General features: G+C 48.9%; 1 protein-coding gene across 1 annotated transcript; it reads left to right on the forward strand.

The window, feature by feature from the left end:
• The first annotated feature begins 1,333 nt into the window (after positions 1–1,333).
• On the forward strand, positions 1,334–4,400 carry B3gnt7 (UDP-GlcNAc:betaGal beta-1,3-N-acetylglucosaminyltransferase 7). Its single transcript, XM_051154241.1, has 2 exons — positions 1,334–1,769; positions 3,077–4,400. The coding sequence occupies exons 1-2, from the start codon at positions 1,759–1,761 to the stop codon at positions 4,257–4,259; spliced, it is 1,194 nt and encodes a 397-aa protein (XP_051010198.1). The 5' UTR covers positions 1,334–1,758; the 3' UTR covers positions 4,260–4,400.
• Positions 4,401–24,484: the final 20,084 nt, after the last annotated feature.

The raw sequence follows: 24,484 nt of genomic DNA on the forward strand, positions 1-24,484 counted from the left end.
CATGCCAAGACCCTGACTCAAAACAAACAAATCCAAACCAATATTCTGTGTGGTAGGGATAGGGATGGGTAGGTAACCAGTGCCAATCTAGGGTGATGAGGACCAGGTGACCTGGGACTAGTGGGACTGCAGTGACTCCTAGGGGCAGGCAGCCAAGCCAGTGAGACTTAAGCTTCAGGCCAGGGCTTTTTGGTGGAATTAAAGAGGGCATTGTCCCAGGATTCTCCTCTGAAATTCTGGCCAGAAGGTCCTTCATTGCTTCTGACCGGAGCTTACAACATTCCAGAAAATTACACTGGATGTTTCAATAGATAGACCAGCCTAAGGATCACTGAGGGAAAGGCCAAAAGGAATCTTCACCGATGGGGCTCACTGGGGCTTTCTGCCTTGCTGTATACCCTGGGGGAGGAGGGGCAACCCAGAAGACCGTTCCCCATTCCCACTGCCTGAGGCCAGGCCGACCTCCTGGGTTTGCATCTTAAGGTTGCAACTTCATCCATAGGGTGCATGTCACTGACTCTACCTCCTGGTAAGATAGGAGCAAACCATAGCACTCAAACCATAGACTCAAGTGAGCCACTGATGCCAGGGACCTAGAACCAGGCTTGGCAGATAGGAAGCACTGGGTGTTGGGAGTGGACTGTAAAAAGTGTCCATTTAAATCCTGTGGTTATTTTTGAAGTCTTACTGTATACTCCTCATTGAGACCCCAGTGTGGGTCCAGACATCTGGATGGCAGCAGGAAGGTTTTTCCAAGTCACCAGATGAGACACTATCCCAGAGACTGGCCCAAGGTGCCCGCCCCCCTCCCTGTACTATGCCTGTGTGTAGTCCACTCCTAAGAGAAAATGGTGCACACACAGCAGATTAATAAAGGCCTGGAGGAAAAAAAAAGTCTCGGTTAAGGGAAAGATTTGTTAGCAATAAATGAAGACGGTTTTTGTTTTGAGACAGAATCTCACTAGGAGCCCTGGCTGGCCTGGAACTCACCATGTAGACTGGGCTGGCCTTAAACTCACAGAGATCCACCTGCTGGGATTAAAAGCATGTGCGGACACTCTAGCAAAAGAATGGAGTTTTTGCCTAGGCAAATAGGCCTTCTATGGGGGAGGAGGGAGTTAATGGGGAAAGGGTGGGGGAACCCAGAGTCTTCCTAGGTGACCTGGGCTGCCTGGGGTCTAACACAGACAACCCAGTCTCCGAGCATCGTCATCTCTTGAGATCGCCGCTCAGGCACAAAAGCGAGCCTGGGAAGGAGAAAGTAGACAAGGAAGAGAGAAAGAAGCTTTAGGGGAAACAGCCCTAATCCTCCTCTCTCCACTCTGCACAGCCGGGGCTACTCCAGGAGGAAGCCGCCAGGCCGCTAGGCGCCGGGTGGGCGTGGAGGTGGGCGGTGTTCGACGTCCCCACGTGCCCCGAAGAGGAGAGGCAGGAGACCCCGTGAAGGCCCGGCGGGGAAGTCGCCGCCTCAGGATGTTGGTGATCCTCAAGGTCTCTGAGATTCTGTCTCTTCCCCTCGCGATTCTGCGGGACGTGCTTCGGAGGTGACCCTGGATGAGCGGCGTTGCTGTCCCTTCAGTGAGCCGGGGCACGAAGAGTTAAAGTACCTGGGCCGCCGCCCCTGCGGCCCCTCCTCCAGCCGCCGGGAAAAGGAAAGTCTCAGCGGGGGCGCGGCCCGGCCCCATCCCGCCGTACCCTGCCGCGGCGCCTAGAACTGTGATCCCTGCGCTCCGCTCCGCAGCCCTGGACCGGGCCGCCATGTCTCTGTGGTGAGTCGTGGTCCCTGGTCCGACCTTCACCTCTCCCAGGACCACAGACCTCAAGGGATGCACGCTGTGTGTCTTGGGGCCGACCTCAGTTTCCCGGGGCAGCGGGGGTGGCGGGAGATGCGGAACCGGGCGCGGCGCCTGAGCGGCAGGTGGGATGCGGGAGAAGAGAGGCGCACTCTTGGTTCCCCGGCCGCGGCTCGGAACCAGTATGCAGTCTCTCCGGCCCTCGGGTCCCACAAAGAGACACCTTTCTCCTAACCTCTCCTGTCCCTCTTCCATTCTGTGGCCTCTTCGGACCTCCTCTACCCTTCTCCGTTCCCGGCTTTGCTCTTACAAATAGAGTGGACTGGTACATGCGAGCGAGGGGGCTCGCCGCCGCCATCGCCTGGAGCTGGGGGAACCTTCCCGGGACTCTGGAGCTGGGTTTTGGAGCTTCTTTAGAACCCCGAGGGCTAGAGTCCTGAGTTCGGAATCCTCTGCTCCCTTTCCCAGGGAGGTTCAATTTTGAGTCTCACCACCCAGCAGTGTACCTCAAGTCGTTTCTGTCTTTCTACATCCAACCTACTGGCCAGGGTGTCTTGGGGCCCTTGGGGAAAGCTCGCTGAATGTGAGGAGGGGACGCTCAACCTTAACTCACCCTGCACCTCCGCAGGCTTAAAACCTGGGGGTATCTTCTACCTCCCGCCATCTCTCTGCTGCCCCGGTCCTGGAAGGCCACCCTGACGACGTATATCCCCCAGTGGGAGCTAAGGAGGGAAGGTTCCAGGGAAACTGGGCACAGGCAGGAACACTCCTGAGAAGACCTAGGATTTCTGCCTCTGAGAAGAGTGTGGTGGGGTTACCTGAGCAAGGTCCCTGGAGAGTGGAATTCCTTCCCAGGGCTGACGGGCTAGGCACCTCATTGCTCACTGTGGAATATCATGGTAGAGGTAATAGGTCACGGTGGCATCTGTCCGTTGACTGCACTTCGAGGCCTCCCATATGGCTCGTTTCTGTTGAGTCGGTTGTATTGGAGGCTACTAAGCCAGAACCCCTCCGCTTCACTCCACAAGGGGACTCCCCAAAAGCTGCAATGAGGATACTGTCTTTGCCCCTCAGAGTGACTGGTTCAAAGACACTTGGCTAAAGGGTTAAATGGCCCCTTCCCAAAGTCGTTAGGTTTGGAACCCCAGCAGCTGATTCCTGGGTGCTTCTTGAGTTGGGAAAGTTAACACAAGAAAGGAGTCAGGATCTGACTGACCCTCCAGACCCAACTCTCGGAGGGGTCCGAGGCTGCCCGCTCACCCTCTTGTCTGCCACTCCCCTAGGAAGAGAACCCTCTACAGGAGCGTGTGCCTGGCACTGGCCCTCCTTGTGGCTGTCACCGTGTTCCAGCGCAGTGTGACCCCTGGTCAGTTTCTACAGGATCCTCTACCACTCACGCTGGGGCCACCCAAAACTGGAAATCTGGTCAATGCCAACAGCTTCTGGAAGAGTCCAAAGGAGGTAGTGGCTCCCACCCCCTTGATTCCTCGGGGACCCCAGGCCTGGGATGTGATTAGCACTAACTGCTCTGTCAACATCAACCTGACCCACCAGCCCTGGTTCCAGGGTCTTGAGCCACATTTCCGGCAGTTCCTAGCCTATCGGCATTGCCGCTATTTCCCCATGTTGCTGAACCACCCGGAGAAGTGTGAAGGCGACACCTATCTGCTTGTGGTCGTCAAGTCAGTCATTACACAACATGACCGCCGGGAAGTCATTCGTCAGACATGGGGCCACGAGTGGGAATCAGCAGGGCAGGGCAGGGGTGCTGTACGGACACTCTTCCTGCTGGGCACAGCCTCCAAGCAAGAGGAGCGAACCCACTACCAGCAGCTGTTGGCCTACGAGGACCGTCTCTATGGTGACATCCTACAGTGGGACTTCCTTGACAGCTTCTTCAACCTGACCCTCAAGGAGATCCACTTCCTTAAGTGGCTTGACATTTACTGTCCCAGTGTCCCCTTCATCTTCAAAGGTGATGATGATGTCTTTGTCAACCCTACCAACCTGCTGGAGTTTCTGTCTGACCGGCAGCCCCAGGAAAACCTATTTGTAGGGGATGTCCTGAAGCATGCTCGGCCCATCCGCAAAAAAGATAACAAATACTACATCCCCACGGTCATGTACAGTAAGTCTGTCTACCCACCCTATGCCGGCGGCGGGGGTTTCCTCATGTCTGGCACCCTAGCTCGGCATCTCCACCATGCCTGTGACACACTGGAGCTCTTTCCTATTGACGACGTCTTCCTGGGCATGTGCTTGGAGGTGCTGCAGGTGAAGCCCACAGGGCACGAGGGCTTCAAGACCTTTGGCATTTCTCGGGTCCGAGGCAGCCGGATGAACAAGGAACCCTGCTTCTACCGTTCCATGCTTGTGGTACACAAGCTGCTACCTGCTGAGTTGCTGGCCATGTGGGGCCTGGTGCATAGCAATCTCACCTGTTCCCTCAAATTCCAGGTGCTCTAGTGTTGCTGGGCCACTGGCGTGTTTGGCCTCAAGTCCTTGGGGCCCTGGGACTGGAGACACAGTACATGGCAATAGCCTTTGGTCCCCTGTGGGAGGTGAAGGGTTTGGGCCTTCTGTGCCCCTGGGTGTGGTGGAGGTTGGGAGGAGCCAAGAGAGGAACTCCTAGAAATTCCCAGAAAATGAGGCCCAGGAACATCTGGAACGTCCCTGACTGGAGGTCATCTGAGGACCTGGATCCCTCCTAATCTGGGCCTATAGCCTGGCCTCTCTAGCCTGATAGGAGGCCCTGGTGACCTCCAAAGGAATTTTGCTCGGGTACGTGGGCTAGGCCCGGCCCCAGTGGGTCTGTGGCTGCCTCTTGTTGGCACAGGGAAGTCTCTTCCTATGAAAGGCCTCTGGCTCCCTGCGGGCCAGGCAGCCTTAGGTGGGAGCCCAGCCCTGTGCAGGTCCACGGGTGCTCTCTGGCCCATATTCCTGGATCTCCTGAGAGGAGCTCCCTAGGCTCTCAGCACAGCCCCAGGCTTGCCTGGAGTCAGCTGCTGAGGCTTGGCTCCTGGCTCCGTCTTCTCATATCCAGACTGGCCACTCTTGACTACCTCAGCACTCCTCTAAACCTCAGTGCGGGTTACAGCCCCACCCTATGCCCCTGACACAGGGCAAAAGAGCAGTGCTCCTGCCCCCGCCCCCCCAAGGCACAGTGATACCTGACCACACAGCCCAAGCCAGGTTTCAGCCTTACACCTCACCAATACTGACTCCCTGGCCAGCAACTGGCCTGTTTGGCCCTAGATGTAGACATTTTTCTATTACTGTGAAAATTTATTTATGAAGAATTGGAAGGAGACGGCACTTCGCTTCACTTCCTGCAGCAGCCCCATCTAGCACCTTTACCACTTTCAGTCCCCCTCTGAGCCCCCTCCCTCCACCCATGCCCCCACACCCCTACTGCTACGCTGGGGCCTGCACAGACTATTTCCCCTGTGGAAAAAAAAATGCCAACCTCTCAACTCTGGCTAGGGTCACCTGAAAAAGATGGCAGCATCCTCTCTATTTTCTCAATAAAAACCAGACTGGTTGTTGAAAGTGTCTGGACTAGCTGGTTCCTTGGTCTTGCCTAGAGGGGCCTTAGAGAAAGGGGAGAGATTGTTTTGATGCAAGAAGCTTGCAGGCTATAGCACTCGGCTGTTTCAGGTGACCACGTGGACAGCTGAGGCCTTGGCCTACACATCAATTAGCCAAGGTCAAGACAGGAGTTCAGGCCCAAGGCTAGTGTTCTAGTTGGTGGCCTTAGGCAGGCCTTGCAGAGTCTAGCAGGCTTCCTAATGACCTTGTGAAAGCATTGAAGGAGACTTGGAAGGAGAGACTGTCATGAGCAGAACTTTCACCCAACCTGCTGCTTCCAAAGAAGGCAAGACAGTTTACTGCCAGGACAGGATCTCCTGAGACAGCGGGGGTATTGAGCAGGCTAGCTGTGACCAGCTCAGATCCACCATGGGACCAACTGCCCAGATCCAAGTCCTGTGGACGAAAAGAACAGGGCTGCTACCGTTGCTCCCAAGCCCAGGTCTTCCCACACCTCCCTTTGTCAATTGGCTACATTCTATGCAGAGCTCAGCTCAGTGTAAAATGTGTGGCCAGGTCCCAGAAGCTGAGAACTTTAAGATTGCAACAGTGCAGGGCCCCTTTGAGGAGCCAGGACCTGCTGTGTGTGGGCTGTAGATGGTAAAAAGCCATTAGCACCTCTGTTTCAAAGCTCACAAACACCCACCCCCAAGAACAGCAGCAGGAGACAATGGGAGACAGACAGAAGGGCGAGGTGGAGGCTCGGGGCTATGTGTGGAGCAGCTCAGGGGCCATGATTTAACAAAGGGTGAGGGAAGGAGATGGATGGTTGGTTGTGCAGCCATGTGGCAGGCAGACCGGAATCTTCAGCCTTTCTAAGGTTTAGGGAAGCTGACCCCTAGAGTGGGGTAACAGGGGTCTGCAGTTCTGAAGCCCCTCCTTTTGGTTTACTCTGTCTTCAGCTGTGCACTGTGGGTCTTGGTGACACGTGACAAGACATGTGGCACTCTGGCCACTCGGTGCTTCTGAACCTTGCTCAGCCTCAGCCAGAGAGTGTGAAGTTTTTGCTTCCTGGTAGCCTTCCTCAACTGGGGACCAGGGCTGGACAGGCAGGCAGGCAGGTGGGAGGCCACATTAACACAGCAGAGGGAAGGCCAAGGAACCCCTAAGGGGGCTGCTCACACCCCATCCCCCAGTGCCAGCCCTGAGTGAGCCTTGTACCTGCTGCTTCATGCACTAGAGGACATTTGGGAGAGGTAGACTGGAATTTGGGGAGGAGCTGTGGTTGGGGGGAGACACATGCCCTGCTAAGTTTGTTAACAGATCCCAGCTCTTGGATCAAGGACTGGTAGAAGAAACACACCAGTCCCAGGGATACACAGGCGACGGTTCTTTTTTTTTTTTTTTTTTCGAGACAGGGTTTCTCTGTGTAGCCTTGGCCATCCTGGACTCACTTTGTAGACCAGGCTAGCCTTGAACTCACAGCGATCCGCCTGCCTCTGCCTCCCGAGTGCTGGGATTAAAGGCCTGCGCCACCACGCCCGGCACCAGGCGACGGTTCTTTATTAAGACACGCACCACAGCAGGATGGGAATCGTGGCCCCAACCAAGAGCAGGTTAGGCCGGTGGCTCCTAGAACAAAGGAAAAGCGCTGCCTTTATAAGAAAATCCCCTCCAACCATTCCCCTCAGGGTTATCCGATGGAAGGGATTCAGAACCAGACCGGGTGTTGTCCAGTCTTGACTGGTCAGTGTCCTGACCTCCAAGCAACAGTAACAGATTGCAGAAAGGATCCGGTCCTCCCTGGTCAGGGGCTGAGTACAAATGCATGCTCTGAGTCTCTGGGTCAGGCGTATTCTCTGCAGGCTGCTTTATCCTACATCTGAGAGAACAGAGTGGTTGTGTTTCTTAGCTCGAGGGTATGTGTAACAGGCCCTAGGTCATGATCGACCAAACAAGTAGGACCCGCCCTAGCATCAGATGTGTCTCTTAGGTGGCCCCATCTGTCTCTGCAGGCTCTGAACACATCAAAACACAAACAGTAGAGGGAGGTCCAGCGCCTGCTACGCCACGATATTAGGAATACTCCCCCAAAACTATATTCTGTGACATTCAGAGTATCCTGCCCACCCCTTGCAGCCACTCTCCTGTTGCTCTTGGCCTAACAGTGTATGAGTCCCCAGCCTTCTCTATCCAGGCTGTCTCTAAAGACGCTTTTATTGCTAGTCATTTTGGGAAATAGGCATAAAGATAAAGGTTGTTCTAGAGGACTCAGGAATTCTCACCAAAGTCTTGTTTCCTAGTATTGAGGCGTGTCCCATCACCAAGGTTGCATAACAAAAGACAACAAGAAAAGCCTAACAGGTTTGGTTAAAGGTTCCTTCCGAGGGCTGGACTTGAACTCACTGATTTACTACCTCCTAGGGGCTGGGGTTAACAGGTGTCAGATAGGGAGTAGTGGCTGCAATCCGCATCTCCTGAAGCAGAATTGTTCTTTAATCAAAAAGGCTGGGGGACAGTGAGACTGTGCAAACGCAGGTGGGGTGGGGTGTCTGGGTTTTTATGGTTTTTTTAGGCGGACCTGAGATAGAAGAGTCCAGCTGCAGGTCAGTTTCCCCGGAAATCCGGAAGTGGTAGATACCAGCAACTTCCAAGGTGCCAGCTCTCCTGCCCAAGTTTCTCATCCACCTGAGGCTTTTGGGTAATTAACCCTTCAACAACAGGCATGTGCTACTATGCCAAGTCTATGTGCTGCTGTGCTCCGATGTCTAGAACTCCCTCCTGTTGTGATTTCTCCAAATACAAGGGAACAGAGTGACCTTTCTAAGTTTTATGGTTTACTTTAGAGGAGGAAGGATCTACCGGCCATATCCTTTAGCTCAGGGTGACAAAGGGCCAGTGTTTACTATCTTTTCCTGGGTGGACAGTAGTACTTTGTCTTTAGTAACGTGGGTTTATATTTCCATGTACATTTTTTTAAATATACCCTTGTGGGGGAGGAATCCAAGCATCCTCTTAGATCTTATTCCCAAATGTCCTTTGCGAAGTCTCAGCAGGCAATTCCAGCTGTTCGCTCTCCATCCACACTGGGGCGCCGCTGAGAGGACCTGCGCAGTGGGGAAGGGGGGCTTCTCAGGCCACGCAGGCTGCGGTAAAGCCTATACTTCAGGCATTTAAATATCTGTCTCTGTCACTCTCACCATGGCAGCCTTCCTTCACCCTGGGGTCCAGAGGCTCTGAAGGAACTCTATAACCCCCTCAGGCTTTCTAATACAGCAGCAACTCTCTGGCTTTTGATGACTGTAGGTTTTAGTCAGTCCCCAAGCTGATGCAGGATAGCAATTGGTTGTGTGTTTGTGTGTTGTGGGGAGAACCAAGGACAGAAGGCTTTGCCAGCAAGAAGTTCCTGTCCTCAGCTACCAGCTCTGTATTCAAAGAGGACTTGAAAGGGGCCAAAAGGCCGTCCCATTGTTCGCTAGAGCTGGCTGCCTCCTCCAGCAATCTTTGCATAACTAAAGAAGACCACTTAAGGAATCCAGCCCTTGACAAAGGAAACCTGTTCCTAGGTGTAGTACAGGGTAGCAGGGGAAGCTTCTGGAATTCCGCTCAACATTATATTCAAAGGAAGCAATGGAAGTCTCAGAAAAGTCCCACAGCTATTGTGTGACAGGGATTGCCTGGAACCCTAGGCTCCCAACCCCCATTTTATATCATCTCCCCCAGCGTCCATCCCTCCCCCATTTTTCTTACAAGCAGCTTAGTGATAAATGTGTTTGCTTCCGTGTGACTGCCTACAGAGTCCCCAAAACAGTTATGTCCAACGAGTGATGGCATTTGGAGAATCTCAGCCATAGCACCTTATGGGGAGGCAGATGGGGGGTGGGGGGAAAGTCTATGCATTTATTTAAATATTCTATTTCCTCCTCTTATTTAAATGTTCTACTGCAAGGGGCTTCTGTTCCCATGAAACCCTGGCTCTGTTCGAAATGTCTACTCCAAGTCCCATTTACTGTCTGGAGCTTCTAACTATGATTTTTTTTGTGTGTGGAAGAAAAATTGCTATTCATGGGGAGGTGTGTGTGCATTCTGTAGGTAGGTACGGTGATCGGAGGACAATTTGCGGGAGTTAAGTTCTTGCCTTCTGGTAGGTAGGATCACACTTGGTGGCAAGCACCTTCACTTGCTAGGTCATATGGGCTGATCCCCTTTTCCCACCACTTTCTAAACTGATGACTATGCAAACTGTCCATTCCTGGGGAGCATTTAGATTTACTTTTCTCCTTCTGTGGACAAACCAGTTTTCCCTCTGTTTGCAATTCAATTCTTTAGCTCTGTAGAAATGTGTGCTATTGAACTACTCCTGTAGCTGGTCACTGCACCTGCCTTTGTCCCCCTTGTACTAGTAACGAGAAAGTCTCTAACACACACTCATCTCTGTGGCAGCATGAAAAGGCACAATTTGCCTTCCCATAGTGACTAAACTACTGTTTTCTTATTCAAACAGACACCTAACTCGGGGAGTGGAATACAGCTTTTGCATATATTTCTGATACAAAGCTGGAATTATAGGAAGATAGGTGATAGTTAATTGTTAAATGAGCAGACAGGGGAAGAGGTCCGAGATAAGATCAGACTGACCTCTAAGCACTCCTCGGTAGCCGGTAGCCGGAGATGGGCCCTTGTAAAAAGAAGCTCCCTCTTTGCTGACGCTTTATTCCCTCCCGCAGGCCTCTGGCCTATCTCCTCACCAACAGGGTAACTCCCTGCCTGGTTCCCGGCCAGCCACCGATAACCCACTTGTGGGCTTGGCTAAGCTAACTCCTTCCCACTCCTTCCCCCTCCTGATTGTACTGCTGGCCACAGATAACCCTGGGGTGGGCTTGACTGGTTTTGGATGATCCCCACCCCTGTCTTAATCAAGTCCCTGCAGACCTTTAAAATGACCCAACAGACTAAATGTTTTGTGCCTGGCCCATTTAAAAGGAACCCAGAACTGGGTGTGGTCTCAGCATTTGGGAGCCAGAGGCAGACATATCTCTCTGGTTTCAAAAGACCAGTGTGGTGTGCATAGTGAGTTCCAGACCAGCCAAGGCTACAGAGATCCTATCTCAAAAACGAAACACAACACCACACACACACACACACACACACACAGAGCAAGCTGACACCCACCCCCATGCCCCCGTGTTAGGCACGGAGTTCTGCCTCTGCAATAGACATTGTGAAGCTGAACTGCAACTTTCTCTTCCCATAATTCTTTACCAGACAGAGGAAACGTACTGGATAAAGGAGAGCTATTAGGCAACGTATACTTGGAAGTAAATTTTACATTCACTGTAGGCCCTTGGAGGTAAAGCAAGTTGTGTATTTAGTTTCTTTGGTGTGGTCTGAGTCCCCTGAGGAGCTGGGAGAAAATACCCCATGGCCAGGTATTAAACTGGGCGGATTAAAAAGGAACCAGAGGGCTGAGAGTAGGCCAGACGCTAGCCTCCAGGATCCCAGGAGCCTGGTGCCAACTGCATCCTGGCAGCACTGAAGGGCAGAGATTTACTGACCCGTGAAGAAGAGAAGGCAACCTATCACAAATCATCTAGGGCTCTGGATTTCCCCGGCCTGGCCCAGCGATCGGAATGTCCGGAATTCCTTCCTGGCCAACGGCTCGGCAGGCCTGGTGCCTGAGTCAATGGCAGGAGGGAGCCCCAGGTGGCCAGGATCTGAAACCCCGTTGGAGGACAGGTAGAGTTTCCTGAGGGCCCGCTGGATCCCAGGCAGGAGGCTTATCGCTGAGGCGTGTGCACGTTCCAAGCGACTGACTGTGCTGGACACCAGTGGCGTGGATAGCGTGGGCATGCGGTACACCCTTGGGGCAACCTAGAGGCGGGGTCTCCTATGTCCCCAAGGAGCAAGGTGTAGCTGACGTCACTGGACCACATCGTAAACACGGGTAAAGACTGGGAGCGCCCTCTGCTGACCGCCCGGGCTCCAGGCGCTAGAGAACTGTGGTGCAATCTGGAATCGTTTGAACCCCTAAATTATCTGTTTCCGGAGAGTGTGCCTCAGTATTGGCTTCACACCAAACAGCGGAAATTGACCTCTGAGAATGATTATGAAGGTTCTCACTCTTTAAATACCCAGACTGTGAAGAGATAGAAAAGTTCTTTTTCAACCCTGGCCATTTGGTACTTTCCAAGACAGCCTTAGGTTTGTGGTAGTCTATCTGAGAAAAACCACATCTCATACCTGTCCCGAGCACCTGACAGCATGTGATGTCCCAAGCTGAGCTCTTGCCCCCTCAGGGATAAAATAACTAGTAACTAATCATTTTAAAGGTCAACTAACCAATCATGTTTGTATTAAGTTCTGAGTCTGTAAGGGTATTTAAACCCTCCACCATTACAGAATGGGCTCTTTCCATCTCCCTGGAGTATAGTGGACCCTGACGCGTCAGCTTAATAAATTCCTTTGCTTTTGCATCGACTCTGGACTCTGGCTCTCAATCCGGCTTCCAGGAATAGACTCTGGCGATCAAAGTCTAACAGACTGTTTAAAGATCTCCATTGTACCCAGTTTGTGACACAAAACCTCAGGCTTTTGTTCCAGCAAGGCTCTGCCACCTGCCCCAATACACCGTTAAGAGTTATGGTGAAGGCGGAGGCAGCAGTTCAAGCTTGGAATCTTAGCACGTAGAAGGTTGAGGCAAAAGGATCCCACGCAACTTTGAGGGCATCCTGAGCTACAGAAAAGCAGAGATTTATTTAGAGTGGCCACGTTGGGAAGAATCAATAAAACGGTCCGGCGAGTATTGGCATGAGGTTTAGGTTTAACAGAAAAAGAGCTGAGAAAGAGACAGCGAAAGCTATGTGTTAAGCAGGCCTGGTCAGCGTGTGTTCTGGCTGATGGCTGTCTCAGTTCTGATTGTACAAGGTGGTCCTCGATACTATCATGGTTTGAGTCGGGCTGCACTTGCCTTCCTACATAATCACCATTGTCTCAGGGCTGGTTGGTTTTCCCGGAGAGTTAAAATAATGGCTTAACTCTGTGCCTTCAGCCAAAGAGAACAGACACAAGGAAAGCAGAGATGCCAGGTCCCATCCTACTTTAGATACCCTATGGTTACGGTTACATGGAGAAACTTTGTCTTGAAAAACAAAAAGAAGAAAAGAAAACAAGATATATGTACACTATGGACTAAACCATTCCTGGTATATTATGTGTCTTGTTCATTTTGTTTTGTTTTGTTTTTCGAGACAGGGTTTCTCTGTGTAGCCTTGGCTGTCCTAGACTTGTTTTGTAGACCATTTGTAGACCAGGCTGGCCTCCAACTCACAGTAATCCACCTGCCTCTGCCTCTTGAGTGCTAAGATTAAAGATGTGTGCCACCATGCCCAGCTATTATGTGTTATTTTTAAGAAATGAATCTTTTATTTATTTTTGTTGTTGTTGTTTGTTTGTTTTTGGTTTTTTGAGACAGGGTATCTCTGTGTTAGCCTTGGTGGTCCTGAACTCACTTTGTAGACCAGGCTGGCCTTGAACTCACAGCGATCTGCCTGCCTCTGCTTCCCGAGTGCTGGGATTAAAGGCATGAGCCACCATGCCCGCTTAAGAAATAAGGTTTTAAAAACAGTATTTATTAGGGGGCTAAAAAGATGGCTCAGCAGTTAAGAGTACTGGCTGTTCTTATACATGATCTGGGTTCAAGTCCCAGCAGCCACATAGCTGCTTACTCCCTTGTAACTCCAGTTCCAGGGTGTATGATGTCTGTTTCTAACTTCTGTGAGCACTGTGTACACAGACAAACATGCATGAAACACACACACACACACACACACACACACACACATAATTAAATCTTTGAAAAAATTTTAGATTTATTCCTTTTATGTGTGAACATTTTGCCCGCATGTATGTATGTGCATGCACGTTTAATGCCCTTCGATGTCAGAAGAGGGCACCTGCTAGAACTGAAGTTATGGATGGTTGTGACCTACCCTGCAGAACTGGGATCCAAACCTCGGTCCTCTATAAGAGCAACAAGTGGTCTTTTTGTTTTGTTTTGTTTTGTTTTGTTTTGTTTTGTTTTGTTGTTTTTCGAGACAAGGTTTCACTGTGTGGCCTTGACTGTCCTGGACTCACTTTTTAGACCAGGCTGGCCTCGAACTCACAGCGTTCTGCCTGCCTCTGCCTACTGAGTGCTGGGGTATAAAATGGCTTATAACCACCTCGTCTGACCTCTGCAAGAATGTGCATATACAGACACACATCTTTGGATGTGGTGGTGCATACCTTTTATTCCAGTGAGTTTGAGGCCAGCCTAGTCTACAAAGAAAGTTCCAGGCCAGGGCTACATGTTAAGACTTTTAAATATGAAACATGAGCCACATGACAGATATGATATAGAGAAGTTTATTATAAGGGGAGAGGTACCCCAGAGGGGGGGGGGAGGGAGGGAGGGAGGGAAGCAAGAGCAACAAAATGTCCATATTATATGGTGAAAGGGAAAGAAAAGCTCTGCCCTGGAAAGCTCAGGGTGGAGGGCAGGGTATGTCTGTCAGCCATGTCCTGCAGCAGATAGGGACAAAGGAGTGCTGGGAGAACCTGGAGCTGTTTGTCCCGGATCTGAAGCACACCATTCCAACCTTTTGTTGACAATAAATAGATAAGGGATAAAGAAATTAATGTCAGCCAGGCATGGTGGCGCACGCCTTTAATCCCAGCACTCAGGAGGCAGAGGCAAGCGGATCTCTGGGAGTTCGAGGCACAAAGCAAGTCTAGGACAGCCAAGGCTACACAGAGAAACCTTGCCTCAAAAAAAACAAACAAAACAAAAACAAAAAGAAAGAAAGAAATGTCTTTGACTGCTTCCTATTGACAGTAGGGCAGCACGCTCGACAGGGAGTTAAAAGGCTGAAATGTTGGCCAGGTCCAGGAAGAGCAGGCTGTTGTATTTGCTGTCCAGGGTCTGAAAACATCTGCAGCTAGGAAAGTCAATACAGGTCCAGCTGACACCAGCTGTGAGGTTGGACTGGAGCACCTGTGGGCAGCTGCTTTGGTGCTGTCAGGGATGTAGGAAGTCTAACAGGATACTGGAACATATATATGGGTGGAAGACAAAGTTAGTAGGTTAGGGAGAAAATCCCTTTTAGTTGTACATTTGAAACTCTTGGGAGAGCAAACAGAGATGGAAGTTTTGGAGTGAAGAAGAGAAGAGCTTGAATGTAGGGAAATGTCCTTTTATTTTACTTTAGGTGTATATTTGAAACTCTTGGGAGAGCAAAGAAGAGAAGAGGCTTGAAAATAAGGAGCTTCAAGGCAGGCGTGGTGGCGCACGCCTGGAATCCTAGCACTTGAGAGTCAGAGGTAGGTGGATCGCTGCAAGTCTGAAGCCAGCCTAGTCTATAAAGCAAGTCTAGGACAGCCAAGGCTACATAGAGAAACTCTGTCTCGAAAAACCAAAAAATAAAAAAATAAAATAAAACAAGACAACAACAACAAAAGAAAGAAAGTAAGTAAATGAAATTGCTGTAAGCAGTCACTGTCCTTTAGCTAAAATAACAGTAAAGGGCTGTATTTGAGACTTGTTCTTTAGGCCTGGTAACAAGGGAGACTGTATCTAGACCTGGCAGTAACTGCAGAAGTGGGGCTTAAAATCTGGTCTCCTGCATATGAAGAGGACTGAGAAGGTATCTAGCTAGAGCCACATAAAGCTGATGTGGTAGGGGGTCTGTAACCCTAGCACCCCAACAAGAAAGGAAGCAGAGATGAGAAGACATGAGGGACACTAACCTGGCACACAGGACAGAGAAGCAGAGACCTTATCTCAGACAAAGTGGAAAAGGAAGACTAACAACCAAGGTTGTCCCCTGCTCTCCACCACACCATGGCTTGTACACATCCGTGTGCGTGCACACATGCGCACACACACACACACACCATGGCTTGTAGATGTCCATGCGCCCACACACATACGCACACACCCTAACAAAGTTGTATCTGTGTACTACACAAAGATGATACTTTCCCTTTTTCATATACAATCTTACATATATGTACATTTGAAAGAAAGATCATCAAGTGTACCCAAGCCAGAACTTGAATAGGCCCAACTCCATGTCACAATACAATAAGCCAGGAGTCACCCAAAGAAGCAAATCAAATAGCAATGACAATGGCAGCCACCTTAGTCGTCGTCTTCTTTTTTTTTAAGATTTATTTATTATTGTGTATATGGTGCTCTGCCTGCATTACACCTTCAGACCAGAAGAGGGCATCAAATCACATTATAGATGGTTGTGAGCTGGGAATTGAACTCAAGACCTCTGGAAGAGCAGTTAATGCTCTTAACCTCTAAGGCATCTCTCCAGCCCCCTAGTTTCCTTCTTCCTCCTCCTCCTCTTCTTGTTTGTTTGTTTGTTTGTTTGTTTGTTTGTTTGTTTTTCGAGACAGGGTCTCTCTGTGTAGCCTTGGCTGTCCTGGACCATTGTTGACCAGGCTGGCCTCGAACTCACAGCAATCCACCTGCCTCTGCCTCCCGAGTGCTGGGATTAAAGGCATGTGCCACCACCGCCCGGCTCCCTAGTTTCCTTCTTAAATAACCACTGAGACCAAGAGAAAATAAAAAATTGTAATAATCAATTGTTTTGAAATTGGGTATACTACATGATTACATGTAAGGTAGTAATGCCAGTTTGCACAATGCTATATACTTTAGGTCCTTCATCCTGAGTCTTTAGCTACAAAAGTTGTGAAATGTCACGATTTTAAATACATTCAGTATTATAAGAGAAGACAATCCAAATAAGTAAATTAATGGTCCCAGCATTTCAGGACATGAAAATGTAAGGGCTAAGAAATTCAACAAATAGTGCAATTAGGCTGTGCCCTGCCCTGAATTATGGTGTAAATATAAAATCTGTACGCAGGCTGGGATGATGCCTCAGAGAGGACTGTGTGAGTGTGAGAGCCTGAGTTCAGACCCTGAGCCCAAAGAAAGCTGGGTCTGTAACTCCAGCATCCCTTCAAGATACAGCAGTGCTGAGCTTGGCCCTGAGAAACTCCATCTTTTTTTTTTTTTTTTTTTTTCTTTTCTTTCCTTTGAGACAAGGTCTCTCTGTGTTTGCGTTGGCTGTCCTGGAGTCATTTTGTAGACCAGGCTGGCCTTGAACTCACAGCAATCCACCTGCCTCTGTCTCCCAAGTGCTGGGGAGAAACTCCATCTTATAAGAAGCTTTCAGCTCCAGTTTGAATGTAAATACAGAGGCAGGATGACTCTGCACCTGGGTGGACACATGAGCAATGTCACCTGCCTGTCACCACCCATGAAACACAGACCTGTAAAGAACATATTCCCACTCTGTTAAAGGATATTTGATCACACTGTAAACCCTGAGATTGTGTTGTTTACTGGAAAAACCTGTTTCTAGTGGTGGTGTGGCTCAGCCCTAGCACACACCTGTCGCGAGCACTGAGTACTTCGCACTCAGGATCCCGAATGAACTCAATCTGAGACTGATCAGTGGTTTTGCAGTTACTAAATTTATTAACATAAATGGGTTCAAGAATATCAGTCACCACTACACAAAGACAACACCAAATCAGTCCAAAAACACAAATGGCCAAAATCATATAATAATACCATTCCATACTATTCTATCTTATACTCAAGCATTCATAACTATCTTAATTCTAATAGGAGTAGCATCTAACATTCCTAATCAGGGTTATACGACCTGATGGAGAGTCGTGTCGGCGACGACAGGTCCGGAGCTGCGACTTCTGGTTACAGCAGTAGGGTCCTAGGAGCTTGAGCCGTCATTCGTGTTTGGGTATTCAGGCAGAGTCTCGGTCTGTTCGGTGGATCTCGTTCCGGGCAGTCGGGATTATGCGGCCATGGTGGAAGCGAGATACTGAATGGCTTTCAACCGCGGTTTCTATACTTTTCACCGAGTTTGTTTACTCTTTATCACATCACACACTCAGGTCTGCTTATCTATTACTATACGCCACTCATGTTTACTAGCTCAGCTGGCTACAGCTGTCCTTATCACTTCATAACACACTTATTATGGTTTTCTACACTGAGCAGTTGACATTGCTCTTACATGCTCATTACAACACCTTTAATCCAAGAGCTTTCTGCTTGAGTATTGTAAACAAGATTGAATAAAATTAACACTAGCTCAGAGAGGCACAGAAACACCCAGATGACCCTTCCTTCTCAGCCAACGCCCCAGAAGGAAAAAGCAAGCTCTCCTCCATTTGCCACTTATGTCTGTAGAGGGCAGCAGAGACAAGCTGGAGGTGGGTGATACCACTTAGCCATCTTTTCTTGATGATATATCCTTTATCTTCAGATATTTCATTTAACCAGAGGTCTCTGGATTCCTTAGTTGGGTGCTTTTATTCTCCTGGAAAGATTAAAACAACACTGCCCCAACTGTAAGCGGGGGAGGGTTCCTTTTTTGGCAGGTTATGTCTTCCAAAGGGCAAAATGTTTTTGGCAATGGAAAAAGTATTATCTTTCAATTGAAATTTTTTAAAAATTATTTTGAAATTTTGAAACTAAATATACCTTAAAATGTGTGAATAAATATGCCTATAGTCACCTTTCTTTTTATATATAAATTCAAGGTTTAAGTGTGCTTATTTATTTTTTTAATTTTTTTTTGAAGATTTATTTACTATTTATACAGTGATCTTGTCTGCATGTAGACCTGCACACCAGAAGAGGACACCAGATCTTACTATAGATATTTGTGAGCCACCATATGGTCACCGGGAATTGAACTCAGGACCTTTGGAAGAGCAGCCAATGCTCTTAACCTCTGAGCCATTTCTCCAGCCCTATTTTTGTAATTCTTAATTTTTCATTTTATGTGCATTGGTGTTTTGCCTGTATGTATGTCTGTGTGAGGGTGTCAGATATTGGAGCTACAGACAGTTGTGTGCTGTCATGTGGTTGCTGAGAATTGAACTCAGGACCTCTGGAAGAGCAGCCAGTACTCTTAACCACTGAGCCATCTCTCCAGCCCAAGTGTACTTACTTTTAGATAATAAAGGACATTCACTTTGAATATCAGCCTGCCTTTTGCAAGCAGCCTTTTAAATGCAAATCTCTGTAATTCTTATGTACCTACCTCTGCCTCCCAAGTGTTGGGATTAAATGTGTGAACCACTGCTGCCTGGATATGGATCCCTTATAATAGTTACTCTTACACGGTGGTCCTGTTTCATTTGGTTCTCCACCACCCTATAAATTTTCAAAGTAAATCATGGGCATAGTACAATTATACTAGAAGGAGCTAGAAAGCTACTGGAGCCAAGCACCCATGTGAAGCTCACAGCTCTCTGTAACTCCAGTCCCAGGGGCTTTTCTGACCTAATCAGGCATCAAGGTACACACAATGCACATACATACACACAGGCAAACATAAAGAAATAAATACTTTGAAATCGTATCTGGGGGTGCTAGAGAGATGGCTCAGAGATTAAGAGCACTGACTGCTCTTCCAAAGGTCCTGAGTTCAATTCCCAGCAACCACATAGTAGCTCACAACCATCTGTAATGTGATCTGATGCCCTCTTCTGGCCTGCAGGTGTAATGTAGGCAGAGCACTGTATACATAATAAATCATTAAAAAAAAAAAAAAAAAAAAATTGTATCTGGCCCAGCACTCAGGAGGCAGAGGGAGATGGATCACTGTGAGTTCAAGGCCAGCCTGGTCTACAAAGTGAGTCCAGGACAACGAAGGCTACACAGAGAAACCCTGTCTTGAAAAACCAAAAATAAATAAATACCGTATCGGCCTGAAACTTACCAAACACATTAGACTAAAGAGGGAACCAAGCCTGTTTTCTGGGTGCCGTGAAGAGGGGGACACTGATGGGGTCAGCTGGACAAGCCTGTCATCTAACCACCTAGTGTGTGTACCAAGGGAACAACACGCACAGAACTCCCAGGCTGTCCCAAGGCCTCCAGCTCAGCCTGGTTCCCCCAGCTGATTCCACCTACTCCTGTGGTGGTGTGTCCATCCACTTGCTCCCCTCCCCCGATCTGTCAGGGCCTGACTCTCTACTTGAGGCTCAGCTCAAATCTGTGGCATCCTGGGTTTGATTCTGCCACTGTGCCTCCAGCAGCCCTCAGCCAGGTTCCTCTTCTGCCTCTCAGCCTCCTGTCTGAATGCAGCTGCCAACTTTTCAATCCTTCATTGTGTGTGAGTGAGTGTCTGTGTGTGTGTGTGTGTGTAAGTAAAAGGAACTCCCTCTGCTATCCTAGGCCTAGTCCTGGAAGCTTCTGACCTCCGTTCGATCTAATCTAGGCCTAGAATGTTTTCAGCCTCTGAGACTCACTGCTTAATAAACTCACCCTTTCTTGTTCTCTCTGAGCTCATAGCTGGCTGGTTCAGTTCAGCTGTTCTGACTCAACTCCTCTCCCAGCTGATTTATATAATCTGGCTTTTCTCTCGGCCTCTGAATTGTTCTGTTTGGCCTCAAAGCTGACTCCAGCAATCTTTTCTAATCTTCGGAGAAGCAAGCCTGTTCCCGGGATCCGGTGAGGAGGAAGGCACTGAGGGGTGTCAGCTAAACAAACCTGTCATCTGACCACCCGGTATGTGTGTCAAAGGACCAGAAGGTTCCTGTGGGTTCTTCTTCAGGGAGGCTGGGCTGAGAGCTGGTCACAGAGTTTTCCTCAGCCTGCGGGAGGCTAACTGAGGAAGGCCCTGTCCCGAGACACGGAAGGCCTCCTCGGCAAGGAGTGTACTTTCCATCAGATCCCCTGGTTTGAGGGAGCACAGGGTGGCCTTGCACTTAGCCAGATCTAGGCGATGGGAATCCGAGTCCCTTCCAGTGGGGGGTGGCGGAGGCGGGGGGGGGGGGGGGAGTGGCGGAAGAAAGCCTCAGACTTGAGAAAAGGCCAGATAACCAAGCGCCGTTAGTCAAAATAAAAACAGCCGAGAGTCGAAGGAGCTAGGTTTTAATTCACTAAAATTCTAACCAATTTAAAGATAAAAGAGAGGCCGGGCGATGGTGGCGCACACCTTTAATCCCAGCACTTGGGAGGCAGAGGCAGGCGGATCTCCATATGTCCGAGGCTAGCCTGGTCTACAGAGCGAGTGTTCCTGGACAGCCAGAGCTGTTACAGAGAAACCCTGTCTCGAAAAACAAAAACAAAACAACAAAAAGATAAAGAGAGACAAAAACAGAGAGCTAGAACAAAAAGAGAGAGGAGAGCGCACTCAGTGGAGAGTCCTCCCACCTGGAGACCCCTGGGTTTTAAGTGAAGGATAAGTAAACTGCAGGAGTCATACCCAGGGCACCTCCTGGGGCTTGCCTGTGGGATCGATCCAGGGCAGCTTTGATATGTGTTTCTTCAAAGAGCCAGCTTTTGGCTCCTTTTGGCCTAAAGTCTGTGCGGTTTGCTTTGGAACTGTCTCTGTAAGGAACTACTTACTAGCCTTTTGACACATTTTGTCTAGGATCTTGTGGACTGTTGCGAGAGGGGTACATCCGCCTATTCCCGAGCTTACCTCGAGGGGGCGTGTCCTTCACCTACAGACCAATGCCACAGGCTCGTTCTCATTCTTGGGCTTGGTCTGTCGTCACCGGACTAGCTTGTTCTCTAATTCAGCCTCTCTCTGTAAAACTGTCTTGGTAAAATTGCTTCCTTTCTCCTCTCTGCATTGCCCCTTAAGTAGCTTCCCTTTCCTCTCTCTTCTCATGAGAGTTGAGAGTCTGTCAAATATTCTGATTCATCACTTTTTCTACCACTCATTTAGATGTCACTTTCAAATATGGATGCTTCCTTCTACAGACTAACTTTATCTTCGTTGTTTGGGATTAAAAGCATGTACCACCATGCCTGGACCTAAGCTTGTCTTTACCTGAAACTTGCTCTATACCAGGCTGGCCTTGAACTCAGATCTACTTGCCAGATAAGAATGATCGCTGAGCCCCCACGGCAATCAGGAGCTCATCTCATATCTGAATAAAACACAGATTTCATGCCAGGGCGTGGTGGCACATGCCTTTAATCCCAGCACTTGGGAGGTAGAGGAAGGCAGATTTCTGAGTTCTAAGGCCAGCCTGCTCTACAGAGTGAGTTCCAGGACTGTCAAGTCTATACAGAGAAACCCTGTCTTGAGAAAACAAACCAAACCCCACAGTTTTCACTTCACAGGAGAGTGAATAAGTGCTAGTTTATTCTGGAGCCAAACAAGATTGAGCCTAGGACGGGAACACAGATTCACTGTTCGTCTATGTTTCAATGAGGTAGCAATTTCGGAAGCTTTCCTAGAACAGGCAAGGCTGTATGTAAATTTACACACTTTTCAAATCCATCAGGTAGGTGGGTCACAAAGAAGTGGGGAAATCTCAGCTGTAGGCCTTAGATGCTATCTAATAGCATTCTTTTTGTTTTGTTTGTTTAAGACAGGGTTTCTCTGTGTAGCCTTGCCTGTCCTGAACTCACTTTGTAGACCAGGCTGGCCTCGAACTCACAGCGATCCGCCTGCCTCTGCCTCCCGAGTGCTGGGATTAAAGGTGTGCGCCACCACACCTGGCTTTCTAATAGCATTCTTATCCTTCTCACTGATAGGAGCCAGATGTCTGTACATACATAAAGTTTACCTCATGGTGACCGGATGTTAGTCACTTACACCAGAGGCCAATAAATGGCTAAGGGAGCTAAAAGTAGCAGTAAATACATTGCAGTTAGACCTGGCCCTGTATCATTCCACCCTCAGCATAATCACTGAAATGCTAACCAATGAGTAGACAGCCTCTGTTGTTCAGTTCTGAGACCTTTGCTGAGCACTCGTCTTAGCTGGACTTCACTTACTGTCCTCTTGTTTCTGTCACTGTCCTTGAACCCAGATAATGGCATATATATATATATATGTATATATATATGCATCAGATATTATGTTGTAAAGGAGTTTATTAAATGAGCATGGGGGGGGGCCCTGGAGAGATGGCTCAGAGGTTAAGAGCACTGTCTGCTCTTCCAAAGGTCCTGAGTTCAATTCCCAGCAACCATGTGGTGCCTCACAACCACCTATAGTGAGATCTGGTGTCCTCTTCTGGCTGCAGGTGTGCATGGGGGCAGAATACTGTATAAGTACCAAATAAATAAAATCTTAAAAAAAAAAAAAAAATGAGCATGGGGGGAGAAGGAAAGAGGGGAAGGGGTACCCTAGAGAGAGAGAGAGGAAGAGGGAAACAGAGAAAGAGAGAGAAAGGAAGAGGGTAGAGGGTGTAGAGAGAAAGGGGAAGAAAGTAAGAGGAAGAGGGAGGCGGGTAGAGAGAGAGCGCCACATGGAGGTCTGTTCTTTTATATGGCCCTGGACAGGGCCATGCCCCCATGGCAGGTAAGCAATGACATCACGGGTAGAAGCAGAATCCTAACAATGGCTGTTCACACACTGCCCATACCCCACTGCTGCTAAGGGCCCCCTGGGCCTTAGAAGGCCCCCTTGTGGCACCTGTTGCATTCTGCTGGGGCTGAGACTATACCAACAGCACCCCCCCCAATCTACTTTGTCATCCCTCTATCCCGTACTCCACACAGCCCAGCCACACCCCAGTATCCCTATATCTGCCCCTAGAGCAGCTCCTGTCTGTTTCCTAGCTGGGAAGTGGCTTCTACAGTAGTTGCTTGCATCCCTGAAGAGGAACATGAATCTTTGCATTTTAGCACAAATCTTTTTCTGTTCTGTTGTCATTGGCTACCAGAAGCTAGAGTGGCTCAAACAGAAGAATATCACGAGCCGGGCTCGGTGGCCCACACTAGCAAACAGCAAACCCTAGATTCGGTTCTTAACACCTTACAAGCCTGTTTTTCCAACTTGGAATGCTGATAAAGGAGAGTTTAAGGCCATCATTAGCTACCTAGGAATTTCTAGGCTAGAGACTCTGTCTTAGAGAAAGCATCCCAGGGGCTGGAAAGATGGCCTGGTGGTTAAGAGCAGGTACTGATCACTTTTCAAGGGGAGCCAAGTAAGTAAAGAAACATTCTCTTGTGCGTTAATAAGCAATTTGATCATGTAAGAAAGTCTCTCTCAAAAATTACAAGAAGTAAATGTATGAATCCCTTTATATAAAATCCCAGAGCTGGGCATGGTGGCACATACATATAATCCCAGCCCTCAGGATGCAGAGGCAGGCAATTCTCTTGTGAGTTTGAGGCCAGCCTGGTCTACAAAGCGTGTCCAAGATAGCCAAAGCTACACAGAGAAACCCTGTCTTAAAAAAACCAATAAATAAATAAATTCCCAGAAAAATGAAAATTAATCTGTAGGGAAAGAAAGCAGGGCTAAGCCAGGTGTGGTGGTGCAGGCTTTTAGTCCCAGCACTTGGGAGGCAGAGGCAGGCAGATCCCTGTGAGTTCAAGGCCAGCCTGGTCTACAAAGTGAGTCTAGGACAGTCAAGGCTACACAGAGGAACCCTGTTTTGAAAAACAACAAAACAAAACAAACAAAGGGCTAGAGATATGGCTCAGCAGTTAAAAGCACTGGCTGCTCTTCCAAAGATCCTGAGTTCAATTCCCAGCAAGCACACAGTGGCTCACAACCATCTATAATGAGGTGTGGGGCCCTCTTCTGGTGTGTAGGTGTACATGTAGGCAGAACACTATATACATAATAAATAAATTAATCTTTAAAAAATAAAAAATAGGGTTGGAGAGATGACTCAGAGGTTAAGAGCACAGGCAAGGCAGTTCTTCCAAAAGATCCTGATTTCAATTCCCAGCAACCACATGGTGGATCACAACCATCTATAATAAGATCTGGTGCCCTCTTCTGAACTGCTGGCTCACATGCAGGCAAACACTGTGTACTTAATAAATAAGTAAATAAACCTTTAAAAAATAAAAAATAAAAGAGCCGAGTGGTGGTGGCACACGGCCTTTAATCCCAGAACTTGGGAGGCAGAGGCAGGCAGATCTCTGTGAGCTCCAGGGCAGCCTGGTCTACAAAGTGAGTCCAGGACAGCCAAGGCTACACAGAGAAACCCTGTCTCGGGGGAAAAAAGTTTATATCAATCGATGAGCTAGCTCAGCAGGTCAGGTGCTTGACATTGTAGAAAAAGAGAATTGACCCCTGAAGTTTGTCCTCTGGATGTCTTTACATACGCACTCACGCATGGGCACACGTGGACACACGCACATA

The sequence above is a fragment of the Acomys russatus genome, chromosome 12, assembly GCF_903995435.1.
Source record: "Acomys russatus chromosome 12, mAcoRus1.1, whole genome shotgun sequence".
Lineage (NCBI taxonomy): Eukaryota > Metazoa > Chordata > Mammalia > Rodentia > Muridae > Acomys > Acomys russatus.